The 25,525-nt window shown below is 39.0% G+C and overlaps 2 protein-coding genes across 2 annotated transcripts; one reads left to right on the top strand and one right to left on the bottom strand.

The window, feature by feature from the left end:
- Positions 1-3,217: 3,217 nt before the first annotated feature.
- On the top strand, positions 3,218-8,992 carry pdia4 (protein disulfide isomerase family A member 4). The gene is made up of 10 exons (XM_015386614.1): positions 3,218-3,481; positions 3,798-3,966; positions 5,815-6,020; positions 6,103-6,241; positions 6,334-6,539; positions 6,640-6,798; positions 6,906-7,057; positions 7,283-7,439; positions 7,994-8,227; positions 8,350-8,992. The coding sequence occupies exons 1-10, from the start codon at positions 3,406-3,408 to the stop codon at positions 8,760-8,762; spliced, it is 1,911 nt and encodes a 636-aa protein (XP_015242100.1). The 5' UTR covers positions 3,218-3,405; the 3' UTR covers positions 8,763-8,992.
- A 98-nt stretch (positions 8,993-9,090) lies between these two features.
- Positions 9,091-22,447, bottom strand: gpt (glutamic-pyruvate transaminase (alanine aminotransferase)). The gene is made up of 11 exons (XM_015386615.1): positions 22,119-22,447; positions 14,656-14,745; positions 14,408-14,516; positions 14,120-14,253; positions 13,355-13,598; positions 12,891-12,970; positions 12,545-12,681; positions 12,189-12,363; positions 9,828-9,983; positions 9,641-9,753; positions 9,091-9,563 (listed from the first exon to the last, which is right to left on the bottom strand). The coding sequence occupies exons 1-11, from the start codon at positions 22,263-22,265 to the stop codon at positions 9,473-9,475; spliced, it is 1,476 nt and encodes a 491-aa protein (XP_015242101.1). The 5' UTR covers positions 22,266-22,447; the 3' UTR covers positions 9,091-9,472.
- Between the last annotated feature and the right edge of the window lie 3,078 nt (positions 22,448-25,525).

A 25,525-nucleotide genomic window follows, 5' to 3' on the forward strand; every position in this document is an offset into this window, starting at 1 on the left:
ATATATATATGTATATATATATGTATATATATATATATATATGTGTCCTTGTGACGAGGATCTTATTAAAGAATGATCAGCATGATTTCACAGATAATTAAACATTTATAGGAAGAGGATTCTACAACTCAGTTGACATGATATATTTCTTTTTATTTTGGTTTGTAAAATATGAGCGACATGCTGATCATTTTTTTTTTTTTGTTTATTTTTGCAGTACATTAAGAACTACTGAAATTATTTTCAGATTACACATACGTAGATTAATTAACTCTGTGGGGGGAACTACTAATAATGACCATTTATTTGGATGATAACATCCAAAGCAGCTTCAAACTTGCTTTGAATTAATATAGGCTATTATTGCTGACTTTTGATAACACTTTTAGAAGCATCTATTTTCTGCTAATAATTCACGCCTCAGTCCTTGGCAGGAACATTTAATGAATCTCAAAGAACCCTTTTGAAAAAAATTATATGTTAAATAAATCATTAGAAGATCATCTCCTGCATACTGAAGGAAGCTGAACAGTTACACATTACCTATAAAATGTTATTTTAGACATTTAAACAGGAAAATTAGTATCCCACTTGTAATGTAAAGAAATTGGCTATAAACATAAAGAGATCATAACGATGATCCATAGTACGGTAAATAAAATCGGAATGAACGGGAACGTCATCATGCTTTATCTCTAGTATTCCCGCAGAGGGCGCTGTTTCTCCACGATTTCACACATTTATTAGCTTGTTGAAGCCCTCGTTAATTACATTAATTAAAGTCGCACTTGATTTATTTAATATTGGGAAATTATCACTCCACATGCATCCTTCAAATATTTTTATTTTATGTATTTGTTTATTTTCATTCAGCTCTAAGACAAAAGCTGGATTATAAAGTCAGATTTTTGGGGATATAAAGGAAAAAGTTTATCATTTCATTTTAAGTTTGCATACAGGGCACTGTCTTGTTTAAACACAGCTTTGCTCTGGTTCAAAGTCTGATCCATTTTATCTTTCCATTTTATAAATGAAGTAGACAAGCACAATAAAACACCTGACAGAAGGTGTGCTATTAGAGCAGCTTCATGGGTGATCAGGTGGAAAACTGAAACTATTGATTTGTTTTAACAATCATTTGTATTTCTATTATGTCCTGAAGCTCTTTTTTCTTTCAGTTTAGTTCACATAGTACAAATCTACACCAAGCTTTGTTTCATGTTTATGTCTGACCACTGTGCAGGTATGTTTTGCTATGGTCAAACGCAAATGCAGCATAGGTGCAAAACAACCCCGAATGCTGTTATTTGTGTTTTAAGTACTTTAGCTCATTCTCCACTACATCCCCTCTCTAATACAGGATCATCTGCTATTTGTTGATGGCTAATAGAAATACTAGAGACTGGAATTGTGTCTGTGCACTCTGAACATACAGGGAGGCTTACCCAGAGAAAACAGTGCAAACAGGATCACAGTGACCAGTCTGAAAGGTTAAAGCAACTTTCTGGTGTCAAACTAACAAACCTATCAGGTGAAGCATGACCACCACATATCAAAAGATTACATCCGTACAAAAATCATGCATAGTTATGTAACAAAAACAATGTAACATGACTTTGTATTTACCTCATTGACTGTACTGTAAATTAAAGCTAATCTCACCATTTAACAGATTTTGTACTCCAGATGGTAAAAGCTGCTTTAGATATTAAAGATCTGCAGCTGTGTCTGTTGTGAAATGTAGTTTCACAAAATATTGATTTAGATGGAATAAGTAAATACCCCTTTACATTATTTTTAGCTTTTTGTGAATTAATTCAGATCTATGCATCAGTTTCCTTTCACCCCAATTATGCACCCATCTGTGTTGTATCACTCGCAATAACAATAAATAAATTAGAGTTAGGGGTTTAAACATGAAAAACTATCTATAGCTCAAGAATAGAATAGAATAGAATAGAATGGAACAAAATAGAACAGGATGGGGAAATAGGTGCCAGTGGCAAAGCAAACAAGCATACTTAATAACATTAAATATTAAAGGGAACAATGGGTAAAAAGTAAAATAAAAAAAATCTCTGAAAAAAACAGCACAGCTATCATGGATTATGATTGTTTTATTTAATAAAGCATTATGCATCATCACATTAAGTCCAACCTGCACCGGCATAAAGGACACACTCTGACCGCACACAAAAGAAACATAAATAAGACCACCAAAAAAAAAATGTAAATAATAAAAGCACAATAGGAAAGCCGGAAAAAAAAAAAAAAAATTAACATGCATTATGAATGCATTATCAGTTATGAAGGATAGAAAGCTGTCTCTGTTTTGAGTAATTTTTTCAACATAATTTGCATTTAAAAAAGTATCTTTGTTATATAGTAACCTTGATTTATCTTTGTTTCATGGGTGGACTTTCACATTATTGATGCTCTCTAGATGTTCGGACTGTTTTTCAATTCATATTTATACTTAGAGTGTTTTACAAATGCTATGTGAGCTCAAAATCAGCTACATTAGATTATTGATTAAGGATGCATAAATAAATAGACTCTTCCCTTAGCAAAAAGTAGTTTATTCAAGTATACTAAAAGTGCACTAATTTCATAGTTAAAATCAATCAGTGCACTTAGAGTTTACTTATTCTAAACTATATTTCATATACTTAACAATAGTATGATAGTGTACTATGGACTATACTATTGTTTACTTTATGGTTTACTTTAAGTATACTTTAGTAAACTTAATAATGTTCCAGTTTAATCCAAAGAAGTATTACTTTAGTAATACTATAAGTACACTAAAAGTAAATTGTTTGGTATACATTCTAAACTCATACTTAAGTATTCTTAATAGAATTTACTTCAAGTATACTACTTTTTGCCAAGGGTTTCTGATGTCCCTCTTGCTTTATCAATGGGTTATTTTTCAATAATTCTCAGATTTGTTAAATATAGGGGGGCACAGTCAGGCACTAGGTCTGGGAATCAGAAGCTATTGACAGTTTGGCTTCTTAGATATAAAACATAAGAAGTAGTTTGAATCTTCTGCCCAGTTGTCTACAACTCAGGATGAAGAAAAAGATCAACACTAGTATCCAATAGCAACCCTCAACGTTCCCCACTAAAAAATTGAGTGGCGACCTGTGATTGGCTGACGGCAGGCGGCCAGAGCCAATCAGAGCGCGGCAAGTCAGACAAGTTGCAGCCGGAGGAGGCGGCGCTGGTGTTTTGAGAAGTCAGAGTTTGCATGAAAGCACAAAGCGAAGGTTTTTGAGGGCATCATATCATCAGTATTGATCCGGATAGCGGGTCTGTGTGAAGGGCGCATCGTTTTTTGATGACATTCATCAGCTTTATAAGCTGAGTTGATTAAAGCTCCCCGGGTTAACGGCTGGGACAATGAGGAAGCTCGCTCTGCTGCTAATTGTGCTGCTCGGCGTTGCACACTTTGCGTCTGTCTGCAGGTGTGAAGATGGTGAGTCTCGCCTGTTGTTGTTTAATAAATAGCCATATAATTTAAGCAGCTAATGCGTTTCCCTAAAAACTTATTGTGATTCTATAGCCGAGCTAGCTAAGCAGCTGAACATAATTAGCCTAGTAGTTAGCATGCCAACAGAGCTGCACCAACACTTCTATTAAATCTAATTTTACATGGTGGATATAGTTAAAATGCTCACATTCATTAGGTATTTTTTTATACAGCATTATTTAAAATATATTAAATTTTTATTAGTTAATTGTGCTTATTGTGAGCTAAATATTTTGCACCTTTCTGTCCTGTGATTGTTAAGATGCCACAGAAAACCAAGGAGAGGCAGCTGATGACGTCAGTGATGATGAGGAGGAGGAAGATGACACGGAGGTGAAAGAAGAGAATGGAGTCCTGGTTCTGACCAACAGCAACTTCGACACCTTCATAGAGGGGAAGGACACGGTTCTGGTTGAGTTTTATGCTCCCTGGTAGGTCTGTTTTTTTTTAAAGTCCCTGGAAATAGATGTTGGAGGTCGGTTTGTTTTTCCAGTGTAGTCCTGTTTCTCTGATTATGAGTGGCTGGATGTGCTCCCTTCATCCTCTGGCATGGGAGTTGGCTTGGTGCTCGTCTGTCCGGCTGTGTGTTTCCCGGACAGGTCCACCATTTACCATTTGCACTCAAACTTGCAGGAACAAAGACTTGTGGATTATTACAAACATGATGTGAAGAATATGGCTAGCTTTATTCTTTCTAAGTGTCTTATGGGTAAATTCTAGTTTTGGTCACGTCTTGATTAACATCAGTTTTTAATTGTTGGTGCATATTTCAGTCTGGACTTTGACTAGGCCATTCTAACACATGCATGTGATTCGATCTAAACTATCTCATGCCAACTCTTGAATGAACTAAAATCTTACAATTTTTTGCATGCACTTAAAAGCCTCCTTTCAGAACCACTCTTCTTTTTTTTTTTAGATTACTCTATTTTCACAGTAAAGGCTGNTTTTTAGATTACTCTATTTTCACAGTAAAGGCTGGTTTATACTCAGAAACCAGGTTGTCTGCGTGTGTCCCAGTGAATGCAAATTAGCCTCCGCCCCTGCCGCAGACAATCTGCTGCACCTCTCCCAAATTGTAGGTGACCGCAGACAAGAAGCCTCTGATTGGTCAAATCTACATCCGCTCTACTCATGTGTATTTCCTGTTTGGTACCTTACTGGCTTGTCTTGTTTGTACGACAGCCATTGCAGAAAGTGACTAGTGAATTTGGACCAGCTAGATGAGCAAGGAGACCCTTTTTCCACCTGGATCCCAGCTCTTTTTCGCCCTCCGGCACAAACTTGCCCCACTTCCTCACCACCTCAACCGTATCTAGACTAGAGACTGACATTTTTTCGGGAATCCCACGGGTCACGGGATTCCCGTGGGATGGGAGTCAGTATTAGTAACGATCACGGGATTGGGACGGTACAGGATTAAACATTAACGGGAGCAGACGGGAGCGGGAGGAGCAAACCAATAGTAACTTCCGCTCTGAGTTTTTCACCCGCGCTCAAAAACAACAAGAATGGGAGTTGTGCAGGAGCGGGAGTCATTCTGAATGGGAGCGGGATGGGAGTGGGAGTAATTTCACCAGGAGTGGGATGGGACAGGATTTAGATTTCTACTCTGGCCCGGGATCGGGACGGGACACCATTTTTTTCTGTGGGAGTGGGACGGGACAGGAGTGAAAATACACTCCCGTGTCAGTCTCTAATCTAGACCCACAGCTAGTTCGTGATTGTCCCTCTTTTGTGTGGGTGGAATAACATAGCGCAGACCATGCTTCAATTTTGGGAATGATATCTGCGACAAACTCACTGCGACACACTGCTGCGGGGAGTATAGCCAGCCCTTAACTCTGGTCAGCAATTCTCTTTGTGTTGAGAAAAGGTCAACAATGCATAATACTGCCACCACTATGCTTCATTGTTGGGATCGTGTTTTGGTTTTCTCCTTTTTATCTCCAAAAGTCCTAACTTTCTTTCTGACCCAAATGTTTTCTTCCTTGATCTGCATTATGTACAAATTAGGGGACTTCTAAAGGAAAGTTGATTTAAGGTTTCCAAACTAAAGAGGAATAAATAAAAATCGGTTAAACAACTATCAGATTTTTACTGGAAAATCATTTTCCATCCATCTCATAATTATACTTCAGGTTTATCAATTTAAAGACCATGTATTAGTGATGATTAAAAACCACTGAGGTTTGTGGTTGTATTGTTAAAGATGTGAAAAGCTTTAAGGAACACTTCACAGGTCAAACTGTAATCATACGTCTATGATCTGTTGTCAGGTGTGGCCACTGCAAGCAGTTTGCCCCAGAGTATGAGAAAATCGCTCAGACTCTGAAGGAGAATGACCCTCCCATCCCTGTGGCCAAAGTGGACGCCACACAAGCCAATGACGTGGCGAGCCGGTTTGACGTGTCGGGATATCCCACCATTAAAATTCTGAAAAATGGAGAGCCTGTGGACTACGATGGAGAGAGAACCGAAAAGGGTGGGAATCCAGTAGAGGCTCTCTGTACATTTTCTACCTGAATGCGAGTAAAATGCTCTCATGCGTCGAACGCGTCTTGCAGCCATTGTAGCGCGGGTGCTGGAGGTGTCTCAGCCAGGCTGGAAGCCGCCTCCTGAAGCCACCCTGGTGCTGACGAAGGACAACTTTGATGAGACGGTGAACGATGCAGACATCATCCTGGTGGAGTTCTATGCTCCATGGTGAGTTGTTCCCTCAGCAGATTACAATGACACTTTTTCCTTTCCTGTCCAGGTCCAGTTGGAGATTAAAATAAACAATTTGCCTTCTTCAGGTGCGGACACTGTAAGCGTCTGGCTCCGGAGTATGAGAAGGCTGCCAAAGAGCTGAGTCAGCGCTCCCCTCCTATTCCTCTGGCTAAGGTTGATGCCACGGTGGCGACGGAGCTCGCCTCACGTTTTGGGGTCACTGGTTACCCCACGCTGAAGATCTTCAGGAAAGGCAAAGCGTTCGAATACAACGGACCCAGGGAGAATTACGGTAGGCGCAGCTCTGACAGTTCACATTTGACTGACATTAAAGGGAGAAGTTTAGATTTCTGTTTAACTTGCAACAAGCTGATCTTTTACTTAACCCCTAGGGATCGTCGACTTCATGAGTGAGCAGGCGGGACCCCCCTCTAAGCAGGTGCAGGCAGCAAAGCAGGTTCAAGAGCTGATCAAAGATGGAGATGATGCAGTTATAGTTGGAATATTCTCCAGCGAACAGGATGCCGCCTATGAGATCTACATCGAAGCTTGTAAGTATTTGTTACAGGCTTTAAACTCAATGCATATTTCATAGCCTGTCGTTGCAGAATTATAAAGATCTTTGGTGTTATTTTTACGTCCGTTTTCTGTCTGGCAGGTAACGCTCTGAGGGAAGACTTCACCTTCCGTCACTCCTTCAGCTCTGAAGTGGCCAAACTGCTGAAAGCGTCTCCTGGTCAAGTTGTCATTATTCAGCCTGAGAAGTTCCACTCAAAGTATGAGCCGGCTTCTAACAAACTTTCAGTCAAGGTGCCGTCTTCTATTTCAAGCTTTTTTTTTTTTTTTCCTACCTACTTTTTCCATTTCATCTCAGTGGAAATCCTGAAAATGAAACTAGCTGTGAAACTCATTAGAATATGAGCAATTTCTGTTGAGCTTGCTGGCACTAAGATGCAAGCATTGGCTATGCTTCATTGAGCAGCAGATTGTAGAATAAAAAAGGAAGAAAGACTAAACTCTGTCTGTGTTGTGCAGGAGTCTACAACGGTGTCTGAAGTCCAGGAGTTCTTTAGGAAACATTCCATTCCCTTGGTGGGACACAGGAAACCCAGCAACGATGCCAAGCGCTTCACAAAGCGCCCCCTGGTGGTCGTCTATTATGGAGTCGACTTCAGCTTTGACTACAGGATAGGTGAGATAAGAAAAAAATGATAGAAGCTTAAAATATGCTGGTGATTTATACTAAAGGTGCTCAGCGGTGCTTTGTATTTTGCTCAAATATCTTTTTAATCGACCAGCCTGCTTCCGAGTTGGTGCTGAAGGAAAGTCCTCACTGCATGATCCAGCCACCGACTTCTTTAATGGCGTTTTAGTTTCTCTCTACACATGTATATATATTTTTTTGTGTGTCATTGCAAAAATTCATACCTGTCATTTTTTTAGGATGTACTTTTAAAAGCTAATTGCCTTCAGCAAAATTTATTTGGGGGTGTAACGGAGTAGAGGGGGCTGAATGCAAATGCAACCACACTTAGAATGAGTGATTTCATGTCGATTCATGCTGGTGTTCTTCATATTTGATTCTTATTTGTTCATTTTGTTTGCTTTCTGAGTCATCACCTTTCTGTGGTTTTGAGTTTAATCTCAGTGCAGATCAGAAAGGTTGTCGTTGACAGACAGCTGCACACCACCTGTAAAGAGTCGCCTCTGCACAGACGAACCTTTCATCTTCTGTTTCGCTTTCAGCCACCCAGTTCTGGAGGTCCAAGGTGCTGGATGTTGCGAAAGATTTCCCAGAGTACACGTTCGCCATCGCCGACGAGGAGGATTACGCCGACGAACTGAAGAGCCTGGGTTTAGGCGACAGCGGAGAAGAGGTGAACGTTGGGATTTTGGCAGACGGAGGAAAGAAGTTCGCCATGGAGCCGGAGGAGTTTGACTCAGAGGTGCTGAGAGAATTTGTGGTTGCTTTTAAGAAAGGTGGGTCTTTGTTTCATGGTAAAATCCTACTTTGAAAGGTTTCATATGAAACCAGCCTTGGTTTTTTTTTTTTTTCTATTTGCAATTTAAGAATTAATTTAGATCTTTCCTTTTGTCAACAGGAAAGCTCCAACCCATCATCAAGTCCCAACCAGTGCCAAAGAACAACAAGGGACCAGTAAAGGTTGTGGTGGGGAAGACGTTTGATGAAATCGTCATGGATACACAAAAGGATGTCCTGATCGAGTTTTACGCTCCTTGGTGCGGCCACTGTAAGAAGCTGGAGCCTGACTACTTGGCACTTGGCAAAAAGTACAAATCTGAGAAGAACTTGGTGATCGCCAAGATGGACGCCACGGCCAACGATGTGCCACACGACAGCTACAAAGTGGAAGGCTTCCCCACCATATACTTTGCTCCCAGTAACAGCAAGCAGAGCCCAGTTAAATTCCAAGGTGGAGACAGAACAGTAGAAGGGCTGAGTAAGTTTGTGGAGGAGCACGCCACCAAGCTCCAGAGGAGAGACGAACTCTGAGACTTTCTCTCTGTGAGGAGCTAAGAACTCTAATCGGTGCTCTGGTGGAGGCCAAAGGGAACACATCCATTTCTAAATGGTGTTACTGACTTTCTTTGACACTTTTCAATCATCCTTTTTAGTTTCTGTTCATTCCAAGAGATTCAGCTCCTGTTTCTGAAAGCATGTAAGCACTGACGGTTTTTAAATAAAGCTGAAAATGATGGTGGCTGTCGGCACCAACACCCAGACTCCTTGTCAAAATGAATCAAAAATGAGTCGAGCTGGAGGGTCAAGTTTTTTTGTAGAAATTTTAAATGAAGAGAATGGAAATGCATACAGTTCAGGAAACGACCACATTCATAAAATCGTTTTTTAAATGGCTACATCCTGGAACTAAACACTGAAGTACCTCAGCATGGAGCTTCATAAAAGGATAACACAATTAATGAGGTTAAATTAAGACAAAAATCATTCGGCATCAAACTATGTACCACAAGAGATGATTCTTCTGTAACTGTAAGGCTCAGAGATCAAAGTGCTTCATGTAGTGATGTGTAAAACGTCTTCATTTGCAGTTCATACATGTCCATTTTTAAAAAGGTAGCCTGGGAGCTCTGGGGGTTCTAACTGGTTCCTGCAGAGCTGCTTCCTTGTTTGCACAAAGGCACTGGAGATACTGGCACTGGAGACATTGGTTCATGAACAGAGGCTGAGAAGGTGGAGGACGGTTAGGAGAACTCGCTTGTGAACCTCAAGTGGAAGTCACGGATCTTCTGCAGCACCACCTTCAGCTTCTCAGTAGGAGGTAAGATGGTCATCCTGATAGGAGGAAAAGGAGTCATTAAACCATGTTCTAAAAATTTATAAAAACTAAGATGTTGATCATTGAGGCTAACCTGAAGTGGAAGGTTCCATCTCTCTGACCGAAGCCACTTCCTGGTACCAAGCAGATCCCTTCCTCCTCCAGCAGCTTCATGCAGTAGAACATGTCTGGAACGACTCCTTCAGCCTGCAGGTGAACACACATGACTGCTCATGTCTGTGTTTAAATAAAACAACCAGTCAGGGGGGGTGAGAGCAGACCTTGGCCTTGTCGATGGCTTTCTGTGGTAGAGTGATGCGGGGGAAGGTGTACATGGCGCCCTGGACCGGGTTACATTTGATCCCAGGTACTGTGTTAAAGATCTCCTCTGTCAGCCTGGCCTTCTCTGCCAGAGCAGCCAGAACAGCACTCCGTTCCTGGGAGGGATGCAAATGGGGAGAGTTAAAACTGAAATCATCTTCTGGCATTTAAGTTACAGCTAGAGATCCTGTAAAGCGGGGTATTTCACTTCCTGTTCTTCAGGTCTGGTGTCCTGCCCCATCAACCTGGGTCTAATAATCAGGTCTGTAGTAGGACTCTGGAGGACTTGACATTTTTGAGGAGGTAATTCGGCCGTTTTCATTGAGGTGTGGAAGCAGATGCATTCAAAAGAAGCTGGAAATTTGTATTTTTGAGGACTAAAATAAACTAAATTTTTTTGCTCTGAATGTTGCACAGATTTCTTATAGGATTAAACTTTATAAAAGAGCAAAGCCTGAACTTACTTCAGTCTGGTTTCCAGTTAATCTTTCAATCACTTGTCAGAGAAATACTTTTTTTTTATTCATTTTAGACCAACACTTCAAATTACCTGTTCAGATCCTTCATTTACCAGATGAAGTAGAGGGATTATTTTTATAAAGATGGAAGCACTGCACAAGATTAGCTGAATGTGTAACTAAAATGCAACAGTTTGAGCTACTTTAATCTCTTCTGCAGGAACAGATAACATGACTGGGCCTCTGTTTTTTTATAAACCAGAGATAAGTTTATTTACAAGGTTCATCTTTTCCCCCACTTCTGTTGGATCATATCCAGGAAAATCCTTCAGCCTCAACTTAAATATCTGTTTATCATTTTTAAATTCTACACATAAGATGGTCGTAATGATATGGAAGAGGATTAGAGCCACTGCAGAAGAAAAAAAAAAATTTTGAACTGATTTTTAAATTTTATTTCAGTTTAGTATGGGGGGAAAAAAAGTCAGAATTCTGATTTTTTTTTCTTCTCAGAATTCTGACTTTTTTGTCAGATTTCTGACTTTAATCTCAGAATTCTGACTTTTTTTCTCTGAATTCTGACTTTAATCTCAAAATTCGGACTTTTTTTTATTGTGAGAATTCAGTGAGAATTCTGAGAAAATAAAGGACTGAATGGTCCTGGACGACCAATATAAGGGGGTCTACAACCTTTTGCTCTTTAGATATTTTGACAATGGCTCTTCATCATGTTGGCTAAAAATGAAGAGCCAGCAAATCTATAGATATACTAACAAATGCTGTTTAATGTGCTAGTTAGTATTTTCTCCATTTACTAATTGTGTTAAATGTCCAAAATAAACTAAATATACTTTTTTTTTTTTATCCTTTATACACATACAGAATTTTTAACATTTCAGCAGCCCATTAAAAATGTATTCTCTTTATAATTTTTTAATTCATTTTAAAACCAACATTTTGAAACTACTTAGTTATTTTAAAAAAGGACAAATCTTTGGTAGATGTTAATTAAATATGTTATCTTTAAAAGGAAAAAAAGTTTGTGGCTCTTAAAGAGTTTTATTAGCTGGACTGAATATAGGGTTATATAAGGTTTCAGACCCCTGACCTACAGTATATGATGCAGCTATGGAGCAACCAGACTCTAAGTTAATGATCCTCACCGTTAAACATTTCTCAAATCCACTGCTTAACAGAGGGTAAGGCAGACACTCCGTGCTTACCTCTCACAGCTTTCTCAGCATAAAAACTGCACTTGGTTTAACTTTAACTATTGTATCTTCGGCGAATATGCTGCTACTGTCTCAGGTAGCCATTAGAAGGTGCAAAGTTTAGCAACCTGTGGTGATCCAACCAGGGTTTCATATTCTGTCTTTTTTGCTGCATTTTAAGCTACAGTAGAATATTATGAATGCATTGAATGCAGGGAGAGAAAGCCGAAACATATGTCTCCTAATACAATTTCAAAAAAGTGCAAACATTTGCAGCTTTTTTTTAATGCTGGAATAAAATCCCTGCAGCGTGAGAGTCATGTTACCAGTGAACTTGGTAATGACCGTCTAATGAATGCGATCCTCTCACAGCACTGTGAGTTGGACAGAAACAGGCTAACATTACAACACCATGCATTATATAATCCACTGTATATAATCCAGTTTGCAAAGCTCAGAGCACTGCTTGAAGTTTTCTGTAAGAAGCCAATTACCGCCTTGTAAGGACTTCAGCAAACTCAATGGCTGCTTTGTTTGTACAGATTACATGAGTTGGCCGTTGTGTGTGTTTGTGTAAGTGTAATACGTTTGCGGAAGCGCTCAGGGCTGCATCCGGGTGTGCACTTTGTGATTAGGAGTGTTTGTTTCTCACCTTCATGAATGAAGCGTATGATGGCTCATCAGGCTGTGGGGGGTTCACCACCAGGTCCAGGAGAGCCTGTCCTGGGACGGGGGGGCACAGACGCACCGACACCAGCTTGGTGAGCTGGGCCTTCACCTCCGGGTCCATGTTGATCACCTCCATGTAGCCTCCACGGAATCCACACCTCAGGAGAGCAAATAGAGAGAAGACAAACAGGGATAACTGTGCTGAATACGATACACAGAGATCCTCCAAAGCTCGCCACATCACCGCCACCTTGAGAGGAATACTTAAACAGCAGAGGGTGGGCCACTCACACAGTTCCCCATCCTTCATTTAAAGTTACTAATAAATTAGCTGCTTACTCTCCCATGTAGCACTTAGAGGTGGAGTGGAAGGAGGCCATCTCCACAGTGCTGGAAAACTCTGGTCCCATTTCAAAGAGCACCTTCTTAAAGGAGTGAAACTTGCAGCCTTCAGCGTACACATTATCCTGGTAGACCTGCAACAAGAAAACAGCTTCAGAACAAACTGGTTACACAGGAAATGGAAACAAATCATTAGCGGGGGATGCTTGTGTTTTGTTATGTTGCTTCATGCATGCATGCATGGGTGGGTCCTAAACAAAGAAATAAGTTTCTGTAATCTTTTATTTCTAACCTGACATCTGAGATTGTTTATGTTGCTGAAGATAAAAGAAAACTTATTTACCTCATCAGCCATGAGGAAGAGGTGCTCCTCTTTAGCAAATCGGATCACATCCTCAATACATTGCCTGCTCTGGACTTGACCTATCAGAGGAAAAAAAAATCATTGGAGAAAGAAGGTGAATAACTGTTTTTATTAGGATCTTTTTTGTTTTTAATTAAATTACTGATGCAACAGATAACAGCTCCCCCTGCTACCAGTGCTTTGCACAGCACAGCCTTAATATTGCTCTTGTGACATTTGATAAGGTTGGACAGAATATGGAAAGATCTTTGACCATTTCACTTTGCACAATTTCTCCACATTGTTTTCTGAAGCTGTCATCTCTGCAGCCTATTCCATAGTTTTCCTAAAATGTTGAGTGAAATATTCAATGGCAATAAAAAGATTAACCCATTTAAGTGGTATTTTTAACACCTCCTCACCGGGTTTGCCAGGAAAGGTGAGGGGTGATGCATAAGGCCTACCTGTGGGGTTCCCTGGATTGATGATGCACAGCACACGAGGCTTGCAGTGCTGCTTGGCTTCGTTTAGGGCTCGTCTAAGCTCTGTCACATTCAGACTCCAGCAGCTGTCCTCATCCAGGTAGTAGCTTATCTGCACGGCGCCCAGGTCTGCCAGAGCGGCCGAGTAAAGCGGGTACTGGGGGATTGAGATCATCACCCCTGTGCGGTCTCGACCCTCGCCGCACACAAGCAGCTTAAGAATGGTCTGAAATATGGAGAATCGTTTTCCATTTATATTCAAGTAGTGTAAATGACTCATTTATGAAGGAATCAGTTCAGATCCCCAGTGGTAATTATATGCTGTCACAAGATTTCCCTTAATTCTGGGTCATTTAGCATAGATTTGACCTAAATTAAAGTATCAGGGAAATGTGATATGCAGTTATTTCAGACTATTTAAAATCTGACATGTTTGTTCGCTTTGTGCCAGATATGCAACCGTTTACTCCTGCACGCACACCTGCTGTATCTCTACATAAGACTCTCTCTTAATGCCAGCTGTGAAATGGTTACATAAAAGTGAGAGTGGCAAAGGTCTGTGGGTGGAAATGAAGTTAGACCTGTGCAAAGTACAGCTTAGTAAGTACATCATTAACAGAAGATCAATACAGGTTAGGGTTACAGCTCTTTGAAAGGGATTTTCAGGAATACAGTCCTTTTAAGAAGTCATTTCTGCTGCATGTCCCCAGCTTGTGAAGGAGGAGGTAATAAAGGTGTGATAGATACCACAATAGCATCACTGGCCCCAGTGGAGAGGTAGATGTTGTCAGGGTTGGAGGGGATGCCGCCGTCTCTCCTTTCGATGTAACGTGCCACATCTTGGCGGATGCATTCGATTCCCTGGCTGGCACTGTAGGCCCCTGCAGGACAGAGGTGTGATTTTTCAATGCACAGCAAGGATAATCTGTAACTATTTAACATGCAGTAGATTGCAAACAGCACACTGATTAGGAAGGTAGAAGATATGATAGATCAGATGGAGTAAAAGGGTGAGGGTGATGGTAATCGTCTAACCTATACTGTGACCCCCGCAGGCATCGAGGATACGCCGAGCTCTCTTCTTGGCATCCTCTGGAAACTTGTTATCTTCCAAAAGGTCTGGATAAGAACATAGAGCCAACACCTGAGAGGCAGAGGAGCAAAGGTCAATCTGTTAAAGGCCTTGCAACATATGTTTTGCACCAAAGTCAGTCAGTGCTCAGTGTGATCAGTGACGATGCAAACTATCAGGGGGAGGAATCCAGCCAATGGAGGGGTCTAACCTGTCTGAAAAATGTGATTGGTCTCTGACCCATAGCGTGGGCATCGCCTATGTTAGCCTTGATGACTTCTGTGAAGGGTTTCTTCACTCCCTGCAACAAAAGAAAACAAAGTCAGGAACGAATATGTTTCAAGAAAAGTTTGGCAACAATTCAAAGGTGAAACATGGCAGCATCATGCTGTGGAGCTGCTTTCTGCAGCAGCGGCTGGGAAGCTATTTCTAGAATATTTCTGATAGAAACTGAATGACTTAGTTTAAAGTTTAGTCATGTAAAAAACACCAACCCAAACCCAGTCAAAGTCCAGCTCTTAATCTAACTAGTAATTTATGGCAAGCTTTTAAATGGGTGTTCATATACTCTCCCCAAGCCAAACTAACTAAACTTGAAGCACTATGCAAAGAATCTTTATTTTTTTTTTTTTTATCTAGCTGAGCAGAACTTGTAGAGAATAGCCAAAAACTTTTAAGTCTGTAATTTAACCTTTTGTGGCTCTTTAAGGTATTGATTGAAAAACACTTAATAGAAAAGCACACCACACTTTTCAGATTTTATTTTAAATGTACGGTTTTCCACCTCTACCGCTCAAACATGCAATTCTTTCTGCTTAGGAGTTCTTGATACTTTTGCAAGAAACTGTAAATCAAAGAAAGGCCAGGAAGGGTGAAATCGAACCGCCCCTCCCCCGCCTTACAAGGGGCCTAGCAGGGAGTCTGGTTTGTTACGTGTTGGAAGACTTCTGGGGCTTCCAGAGACACAAACCATCCTCTGTTTATGGTTGCATGTTCATCAAGACATGCTGGCTTAATCTAATCCCATGACTGGCTTCAATCATGTGCGTTTTTTTTTTTTTTTTTTTCTCTGTTTATGGTTGCATGTTCATCAAGACATGCTGGCTTAATCTAATCCCATGACTGGCTTCAATCATGTGCGTTTTTTTTTTGTTTTTTTTCCCCCACTTTGGTTCTTTTCTCTTCACCAGAAAATCTGCGCCCCTTCTTCTCTTCGAACTTAAAGAACTCACCCAAACTCAGGGGGTGTTTGCTGCTTCCAGCGTGCCGCAGCTGTTCCTGTTTCTCAGATTACGTCAAGCAAAACGACAGCAGATATTCTTGTGTAATTGTAATTGGCCACCAGACCAAAAAGGTCAGAGTGAAAACAGTGAGGAATGAGACCCAGTCTTTCTTAACAGTGTGGACATTTTTCAATCTCAAGAATGATAACAATTTTACAGCTCAGTTAGCTGCAGGTATTAGAGGATGATGGATATTTGTAAATAAAAGCCTCAAGGAGAAAAATAAATGCATAACGTCTGAAGAAGGTTCTCTATTTCTCGCACACATAAACATAAATAATCCCAAACAGAAGAATAAATGCATAAATAGAGTAATACAAATAAAAAAGGTTTTTTTTGTTTATTTTTTTTTGCTAAGCAGATGCATGTGTTTCTTCACACACCATCAAACCTGCCGGTTAATATTACAATTTACAAGAAACGAGACAGCATGCTATGGGTCATTTATTTTCTTTAACAGCCAAGCTAGAGTCAATAGACAACATCTTAACATAAAATCTTTTCAAGGATATAATTAGATATCTTAAAAAGGAAGTCAGCTGTTTAATTATCTTAAAAATTAAAACAAAAAAAGTGAAGCTAATATTAGAACTTCTCTGGTCAAAATTATTGTTATCATAGATATCTGTAAACTAAGATTAAAATTTTAATACAGAAACAATCTGTTTATTTCTTTAAATTAATGTTCTTGGCTCTGGTTCCATGTGATTTTAGAAGATTCTATCATCATGGAAAGAATTCCTTTTAAATGGACGCAAGTCTAATTTATCAGAGCTTCGTTTGTTTCGCGTTAAATCAGATCTGAATAACTCGATGCGGCTCGTTTCCCTTTTTAATCTCCACTAACAAAGAGTCGGGTTGTTCTCCAAGCCAGTTATTTTCTGCATTCTCCTGCCCGGTCAGCACAAGGCACTGATTACACAGGCCTGACCGACACGCCCAGACTGAGCAGAACCCACAAAGAATAAAAAAAAAAAAATGTTTTTCTTACAGCTCCAATCAAACGCATTTGCATCCCTTGAACATGCAACTACAAACATCACTGTGTTTAATTTGCTTTCTTGGAGGTTGGCAGAGTAAAAATCTGAAAAATCCGACATGCATCTATATAATTTATCTGTACCACACCTTTTGCTTTCCCCCCCAACAGTGCCTTCCTGCAGTAGAAGGTTGCATTTATCCAGTCTGCTGTTTGATTTGAGGTAAATGTGCCTGGCTACTCTTAGGTGAAGATATGTTTTTGCTTTCTATTTCTGTTCCAATAAACATCTTAAAAAAACAACCCATGTTGACAAATTTAGGGTTCGCCATGCTGACACAAAGCCAATGCTAAGCAAACGTTGCCCCTGCTGTGTGCTGTAATGTGTGACCATTCTTTATTGTGAAGCAAGGGGGCGCTATATGTATTGCATCCTGATGTTTCTATAGGGTTAATGGATAGCGGACTGAAGAAGACACATAATAGTATTCATTATCATTTATAACTCATAGGGTTTTGTTAACGAGTTATTTATATTAATAGCTTTAGGCAGGAAGGATCTTTAAAAGTCTTCTGATAACGTTTCCCACTGTTTTCTAAAATATTCCTCGTTTTATGAAGAATTCTTCTCCAGGAAATCATCTCCAAAGGTTCCTGATGACTATAACAGACTATACCACACTAATTGGACGCTCATTAAATCCCATATTCATTCCTTTCTGTCGCTCTCTTTGTACACATGCTTATTGATATTGGCTCTAGATTAGGGTCTAAACAATTAATCAGGTTAATATCGATTAATCGATTATTGAAATAATCGTCAACTGAGTTAGTAATCGATTAATCGTTAACTGGAGTATAGAGACTCTTAAACATGCCTTTAGCTGACAGAGCGACACATTTAGAGCAGTAATTTTACCAAGATTGTAAAAAAAATATGTAAATATTTTGCATTTAAGATAGAAATAAATGTTTGTCTATCAATATGCTCTATCCAGATTAAGGTGGAAAGGTTTCACCTGGCTTAATTTTATAAAAAGTCTTCTTTAGGGAATCTTTAACTATTCGATTATTAATCGATTAATCAAAAGAATTATTGACAGATAAATCGATTTGCAAAATAGTTATTAGTTGCAGCCCTACTCTAGATAAGTAATTAATTACATGGAAAACTTCCAGTATTGACTGGAAATAAACAGAATTTAAAAAAGGAAATAAAAATTAAATGAGCAGAAACTGAGTAAGATGGGATAAAAGGCATCTTTGGGCATCAATATTCAGGTCATACTCCAGATCTTTCATGGGATTTAGCACTGAACTTTGACTATGCCATCCTGTTTTCTTGCAGCTTGATGCTGCTTCTATTACTGTTCACCCTACTGAAAATGTGGCCAAGCAGAGCTGCAGTATTAGTTTGCATTTTTTGATTAAGACAAAAAGAAATACATCTTTGTGTTCGTAACAAGACAATGTTGATAACAATGTAAGGGGTATGAAAACTAAGAGATGTGCAAACTAGAAAATAAACATAACTAATATGTTGTGTGACTCTACAAAGACAAAACAATCTCTAAGGGAAGATATCTAAGAAAACGGAATCACAGTTTTCAGTTAAATAAAAAAAAGAACAGAACAGACAGAGACGTTTGCAGAGCCTACCAATGTCAGACAAGTTACCCTTCCTTCTCATGTCTCTGCTCTGGTGTCACCGAGTTATTGTCAAAGAGAAGCACAGACCTGCCAGAAGCTGAGATCCAAGCCTGAATTAGCTTGCACCAGAGCAGGAAGTGTCAAGCCAGATGTCTGCGTAAGGATTTATAAGGGTCATCAACAGCACACATGCGCACACACGCATTAAATCTGCTGAGCCACAACTAAAAGTGTTCCAGTAGCAGATCTGACAGGAAGCACACCCGCAGATGACTCGACCAGCGCTGCCATTCAAACCCTGCGACCCCTCTGAAAACACCTCACAACCTCAGATTTAGATTTTAAATTTAAATATCTGACGCAAACCACAATCCTTCAAGGATAATTATTTTGTCAGCTGTGAAGATGGGGATTCTTCCAGATTATAGGCGTAGAAAAACAAGTGGACAGCCAAGAAGTAGAGCACTTTCATCAGAGCTGCTTGTTTTGAACCTCCAGAGCCCAGTGGGCCCCATCAGGCTCTCTCCTCTGAGTGGGTAAGGCCAAAGACACAAAGGAGGACAGAGAATGCTCATCTTATGTAACAACACTTCACAATATACATGTCCTCAGAGTCCTGCAGGCATCTGAGACAAAGGGAGAGCTAAATGTACTCGATGCCAGGCAGGGTCGTCCACTACATCTCATCACGTGTTTCCAAGAAGAGGACAGGGAGTTTTGATCAAGAGATTGTTAAAAACATCCCGTTTAACCTGCCTAACCTCCCTCCAAAAATACAGTAGATCAGTAACGCCACCGTTGGAATGCAACAAGAGCAGAGCAAAGAAGACTCGGATGTGAAAAGATGACCTGTTCCGTCTGTCCTGTTTCTAATCACAGAGGAAGCCAGCATTAAATAAAGCAGGACAGTTTTTTCGCTTTTAAACCAGATCAACAGTAAACCGAATGAGACTAAATATGGACATGTGCATCACATAAAACAACCGCTGTATCTTTTAGTACATTTTATGATTTGTTTTTTTATATTTACATGTTTTACTTTAAATTTCTCCTTCAAGTGTGTTTACTTGATTGCTGTATCGCTGCAGAGAAAGAGGCAACACATTTTAAAGGAAATCATCCAAATTATGCATTTAATTCATCCTTATTTGCTCCATCCACCATAACATATAAGATATGCAAGTATATAAATATATCATTAGTAAAAAATATTTAATTTCTTTACAAAATGAGTCAAATTGTGTTGGTTAAATAATAATTTCATGTCGAATGCTTTGGGGTGCTTTGGAATTTCTTTTAGCTGCAAGCTTTTCAAAGTCAGTGTGCAGAAAATGACGACTGGTCTAAAAATAACCAATCAGATAACAAGTGATTGTAATGGTTACTTTTCAATGGAGCTCTGTATGTAACTGAAATACTATAAAATCCTGAGAACAGAAAACGAATATATCTAATTTTACATTTGAAAAAAAATGTATTATAATTTGATAATCATGTAGACACTACATTTTACATCTATATATACATTTATCTAGTTTCTTTTAAAATGTTATTTCTATTATCACTAGTAAAAATGATAAGATAATGATAAATCTATGTAATAGATTTGCAGCACTTTTTGCCTTCCATACTTACAGTGGACGTCATTCCACCCCAGAACCAGAAGGAAATTTACATGGTCACGTAAAGAAATGATCATCTATTATTATTCACAAAATAATAATAAATAATTATTCACAAAAACGGAAATTATGTAAGTGCAGAATACACATAGTGCCATCGTACCGGATGAAAGAAGATTATGGCTTTTAGTTACTTTTAAAATGGCTGATATAAACAGCAAAATTAGATGGAATATTTAAATATGCAGATTTTTTTTTTACCAGTCAAAGCTCTGAAGATGATCATTATCACCACTGTTTGCTTAAGCTTTAACATTAACAGCAGTATCTGTCATGGCTTGGAAGTGGAGGTACATTAATCAATCTGTCACAGATTTAATTAGCTCATTTCAATTGATTCACTTCAATCGTTGATCAAAAGGTCAAAATCCAGAATATCCTGTTTTTTTCCAGGTATTAATCCATCCAAAACACTCATCATCAACCACATCAGTCAACATTCTGTACTTGAAGGCTCGTTCTTCATTCTTAGTAAAACAATATGACTTTGATGCATAAACTGGGGAAACAATTACAATTCTTTCTTTTTAGGTAGAATGCTAAGCTAAGTTTATTTACAAATAATCATCCCAATACAAGGTGATCCCAATTTTGTATAGTACATTTCAGCAAGATAATAATATAACAAAACTCTCTAAGCTTAAAGAGAGCAAAATATGTCAAATACCTCACAATATAGCATAATAGAAACAAATAAAAACCAAAAAGCCATTTTAATGCATCAGCATTCAGTCCATATTTTTCCTTTTAATTGTTTAATACTTCTTAGGATAAAAACACTAAACAAAATAATCTTTTTCTGTATAATTATATATATTTGTTTGTTTTGTTTTTACTTGGCATACGTTTTTTTTTTCTTTTTTCGTGTTAACATTGTTTGATTGATCAACTTTATCATGTAACCACTGCGATTATCTGGTTTGGACAGAATACCACTTTTTTTTTCCACAACACCCGCTCTCTTGAGTATGGAAGAGGATTAGGTTCACTGAAAAAATAAAACTAAATTTACTGATTTTTAAATATTATTTCAGTTTAATGTGGGGAAAAAGTCAGAGTTCTGACTTTAGTCTCAGAATTCAGATTTTTTTTTCTCAGAATTCTGATTTTAATTTCAGAATTCTGGCTTTAAACTCAGAATTTTGGACCTTAATGTAGATGGGCACCATGAAGAGATGTGGGAGCACTCAGCTTCACTGACAAAGATGTGAGTTGTTTGTGAGGAACAGTGACACATGATTGGAAAATGAAGGAATTAGCTGACTTTTTATGTGCCCGATTGGTCCCCGGTGATGCTATTTCATTAATGGAAGAGCAGCAGGTGATTAAAACAAAAGAGCTAGTTTAGACTCTAAAACATACATGGCTACGGCTTGATGCTAACATGTTTGTTAGCTGTCAGAATTCAGTCAGAATTCAGGGGAAAAAAAGTGAGAATTCTGAGATTAAAGTCAGAATTTTGAGAAAAAAAGTCAGAATTCTGAGATTAAAGTCAGAATTCTGAGAAAAAAGTTAGAATTTTGAGATAAAGTCAGAATTCTGAGATTAAAGTCAGAATTCTGAGAAAAAAGTTAGAATTCTTAGATTAAAGTCAGAATTCTGCGGGGGAAAAAAGGTCAGAATTCTGAGATGTAAGTCAGAATTCTGAGATCAAAGTCAGAGTTCTTGGATTAAAGTCAGAATTATGAAATTAAAGTTAGAATTAAGAGATTAAACTCAGAATTCTGAGAAAAAAGTCAGAATTTTGAGAAAAAAGTCAGAATTCTGATTTTTTTTTTTTAATATATACTGAAATAAAATTAAAAAATCTGTTAACTTTTTAGATTTTTTCAGTGGCCCTACTCCTCTTCCGTACTTGTGCCTCTATTAACATCATCAATCCAAACATTCACACATTTTGATTGCTTTACATTAAGCAAATTGCTGCATTTCTTTAGTCTGCTGGAAGTTTAAAGACCCCACTGCAGTACCTTTTACTGTAAAGGGAATTTCTAACAAAAATTTGATTGCCTGCCAAAGACAGTCATGAAAGCAATCAAAAAGTAAAGCAAACCAAACATGTCTGTTGTTTTCAGTTTACCTCTCGCAGCTCCTTCTCTATCTGCACCGCCCGCTGCACTATGGGCCCCCGGACCGCGTACTCCACCCGCTTCACGTTGGGGTTCATGTTCTCCACGTTCAGCACCTTCCCCCGACACGACACCCCGTTCACTGCCTGCTGGGACATCCTGGCTGCGCTCTGATCACCCCTCTGCTGTCACTTCAAGTCAACTTTATTTTTTTCAAAAAAATAAAAAAAAAGTTATCGCGAGTAACAGAAGTTCTTTGCTACAGAGGATCAGATAAAGTGTATCTGTTGTTACCAGCTCTTTCTGTGGAGAAAACAAACTACAAGTCTGTTCAGCTCGGTGCCTCCCGGTGCTCATATTCCAATCCGGGCCGCCACGCCTCCATCCGATGGTTGGTTGGACTTTCTCCTCATCATTTATGCGAACCGGACTCTTCCCAATGAGGCGTTTAAATACTTCAGGAAAATGAAACTTTCCAGGAGTAAAATGCTTTCAAATTTGACAAATTAAAGGAAAAGACGAAAACTAATACTGTATCTACACCCACTTACAAACACAAGTTTTCTCAGTAGCAGCTGTTACAGAAATATGTGTCCATAAATATGTTTTTGGTGGCTATAGTCCTTCCGTTTCACTTACTCAGTGGCTACTGATCCAGTTCCTTGAATGCGGCACACGAACCGTTAGATAAACCCCTCATTTTCACACCCAGGCTGAGGTTTTTATATCACTGTGAGGCAACTTTCTAGAAAATTCGGTATCACCCCATTACCAATCCAATACATGGAGGGTATCAGTAACACTTAGAAGGGGAGTTTGGAGATACTCATCCTGATTAACGAGAAGAGCGTCTTTGTGCTTCATTTGAATATATTTGCATGAGAACTGCTTTGACTTTCACCTATGTGTTATACTTCTTAGGATAGCCTACTAGTATTTATGAATAATTATGATACATTTTTTTAAGAAATGGACTTTAAACCTAAAGTTATTTTATGTTAATAGATCGGCTGTAGGACAGAATTTTTCTTTTTTATAAGCAAAGTTTTCGCAAGGAATGGAAACATAACACAGATTTTATTCACTTATGAATGAATCTAGCAGGGACCACCCAGAATCCTGAGATGGTGATTAAAAAATTAGAGCCTCACATTAAGCAGGCTCAAAAAAGCTTTGAAAAGAGAAACAATCTTATCTTATTTTATCATTTTAATTTGAACATAGGCATTATTTCAAAGATGAAAAGAAATCCTATATATTTTTATTAGTATTATAATTAATATTTTGTCAGTTTAGGAAATGTGAAAAATGACTGTGGCTGTGTCCGAATGTCTGCCCTAACCACTATATAGGGCACTATATAGTGGTTAGGGCATTTGAAATGAGTGTCTGAACATCTAGTGGATGAAAAAGTAGTGGACTCGAAATTTCCCACAATTCACCTTTTTTCACTTTTAGGGTTCCAGTTTGTGTGGGTTGTTCTTTGTTCTTTTTCAGTGTCTCCGTGCATCCAGTAGATGGTTCCATTGTTCCTCTGTTGGCCTGGAGGGCCTCTTCCTGCTGTCAACTACTCACACCTGCAGCTCGTTGGGCACCGTCTGAGGAGTATATAAGCAGCAGACTGTCACCATCTCCTCGCCAGAGTTTTTGCCAGTATTGGGTACTCTAGCCCCCCTTTTGCTGAGTAAAACTTTGAGTTCCTTTTCTGAGACCTCTAGTCCTAATCTTGTTTCTTTGTGAATCTCCGACAGGATTTCTACAGATCCACTGGATAAACCTGGTCCTTCAAGCCTTGGAAGGAACCTTCTCGTCAACGCTGAGAAAAGGAAACTATTCACCATATTAGAACGCCGTCCACGTCAGGAAAACAAGTGACATTCTGCTACGCTGCTCCTCAGGACCACCATAGTCTGCCTGTCCGCCCTCCAGCAAAGAAAACTAAAAACTCAGAGTCCCAAAAGGGGAGAACCATGACACCTTTAAAAGTAGTGATCATCTATGGTCACTAGATAAGCAGACATATCCCATAATGCTTTGCGAGGAGAGCATTCCTCACAAAGCATTATGGTATTTTATGTCACAGTGGCCCGCTGTTGACTACAGCTGTTGCTACCGCAGGTACAATGCGTGGAGATGGAGTTCTCATCTGTCCGAACGGTCAGTTAACTGAGTTCATTATAAGTGCACTATATAGTCCCCGCTCTATATATCGATTGAGGGATTTAGGGGTTGGATTGGACGTTCGTATACAGTTTACTTTCGGAGCGAAAGTGGGAGGCGTGGCCCCTAGGTGGGGCTCAGTGTAATTGCAGGGGGTGGCTGGTAGAAATTAATTAAATAGATTACCCTATTTAAGAGGCAATTAAAAACGTATAGACAGCAAAGTTAAATTCTGTTAAACATTAAAACCAACATATATGTAAAATAACCACATTTTAATGGTGATAGTCTTGTGATTTTAAGGAGAATGTAGTTTGTTTTATTACAATGTTTACTGTAGCTAAGTTGTTTTTGTTCTACTCATAATGGGAATGGGTGGGTTAGAGAGGCGATTGGGGGTTGTGCAAACTTTCTTGCAAGCCAAAACGGGGTCAAGCACTAAAGGTTTGGGAATCACTGGGAGGACCCTCAGGTTAATTAATAAGGTCATCGGTCAAGGTATTAAGAATGTCTGAACCGGATCATTAGTGAAAACGATTCCCCATCAGTGACTCTGGTGGATGATTGGTGAAGTGAGGATAAGTGGATCTGACAAAGTGACTCATTTGAAAAGAAAAGAAAAAAATGGCACCCTAATCTAGTCTTTGAAATCAGTCAAAGTATTTTCTTTGTAAAGGTCTTTGATTTAAACACTAAAAAATTATTATTTTTTTAAATATAGCATGGTTCTTATAAAACTGACCACTGTGTTCTGTGAGCTGTTGTCTTATCTGTGCCTAACAATGACATTTATCAGCTGTTGCAACTATAGGCAGGTGCAATACAGACAGGCCTGTCAGACCATATAAAGGAGGATATTATCTTATCCTCTTGCTGCAAAAGGAACTTTTATCAGATATTGAAATGTACTGGAGCAGGTTTTTTAGGAGATTCACTTAAGAAAAGGGGAAGGGAGGACTAATGAATCATGTCCTGTTCAGACACTTCTCAACATTTCTTTTGAAGAGGCTGTTAAAAAAGTGAGAAATAAAAAAACTCCCAAATATCAAAATCCTGCCAAAATTATTTCTACTAGGAATAAGGACTAAGACGAACCTCCCTTGCACTGATGAATGATAGGAAGAAGTGCATGCTGGTCAAAAATCAATCTAAAATCAGAGTATTTATCAAATTGGGTTTAATTATCTTTAGTAAATGAAATACACAAGCCCAGGTTTGATTAATAGTGCAAAATGCACTATATAGATAGATAGATAGA

Source organism: Cyprinodon variegatus, unplaced genomic scaffold, assembly GCF_000732505.1.
Source record: "Cyprinodon variegatus isolate N-32 unplaced genomic scaffold, C_variegatus-1.0 Scaffold372, whole genome shotgun sequence".
In the NCBI taxonomy this organism is placed as follows: domain Eukaryota; kingdom Metazoa; phylum Chordata; class Actinopteri; order Cyprinodontiformes; family Cyprinodontidae; genus Cyprinodon; species Cyprinodon variegatus.

Coding starts and splice junctions, on each gene's coding strand:
- pdia4 (XM_015386614.1), top strand. CDS start 3,406: ATGAGGAAGCTCGCTCTGCTGCTAATTGTGCTGCTCGGCGTTGCACAC. Junction 3,482..3,797: donor TGTCTGCAGGTGTGAAGATG/GTGAGTCTCGCC, acceptor GTGATTGTTAAG/ATGCCACAGAAAACCAAGGA. Junction 6,799..6,905: donor TGAGATCTACATCGAAGCTT/GTAAGTATTTGT, acceptor TCTGTCTGGCAG/GTAACGCTCTGAGGGAAGAC.
- gpt (XM_015386615.1), bottom strand. CDS start 22,265: ATGTCCCAGCAGGCAGTGAACGGGGTGTCGTGTCGGGGGAAGGTGCTG. Junction 14,517..14,655: donor CAATCACATTTTTCAGACAG/GTTAGACCCCTC, acceptor TCTGCCTCTCAG/GTGTTGGCTCTATGTTCTTA. Junction 13,599..14,119: donor GGGCCAGTGATGCTATTGTG/GTATCTATCACA, acceptor TCCATATTTCAG/ACCATTCTTAAGCTGCTTGT.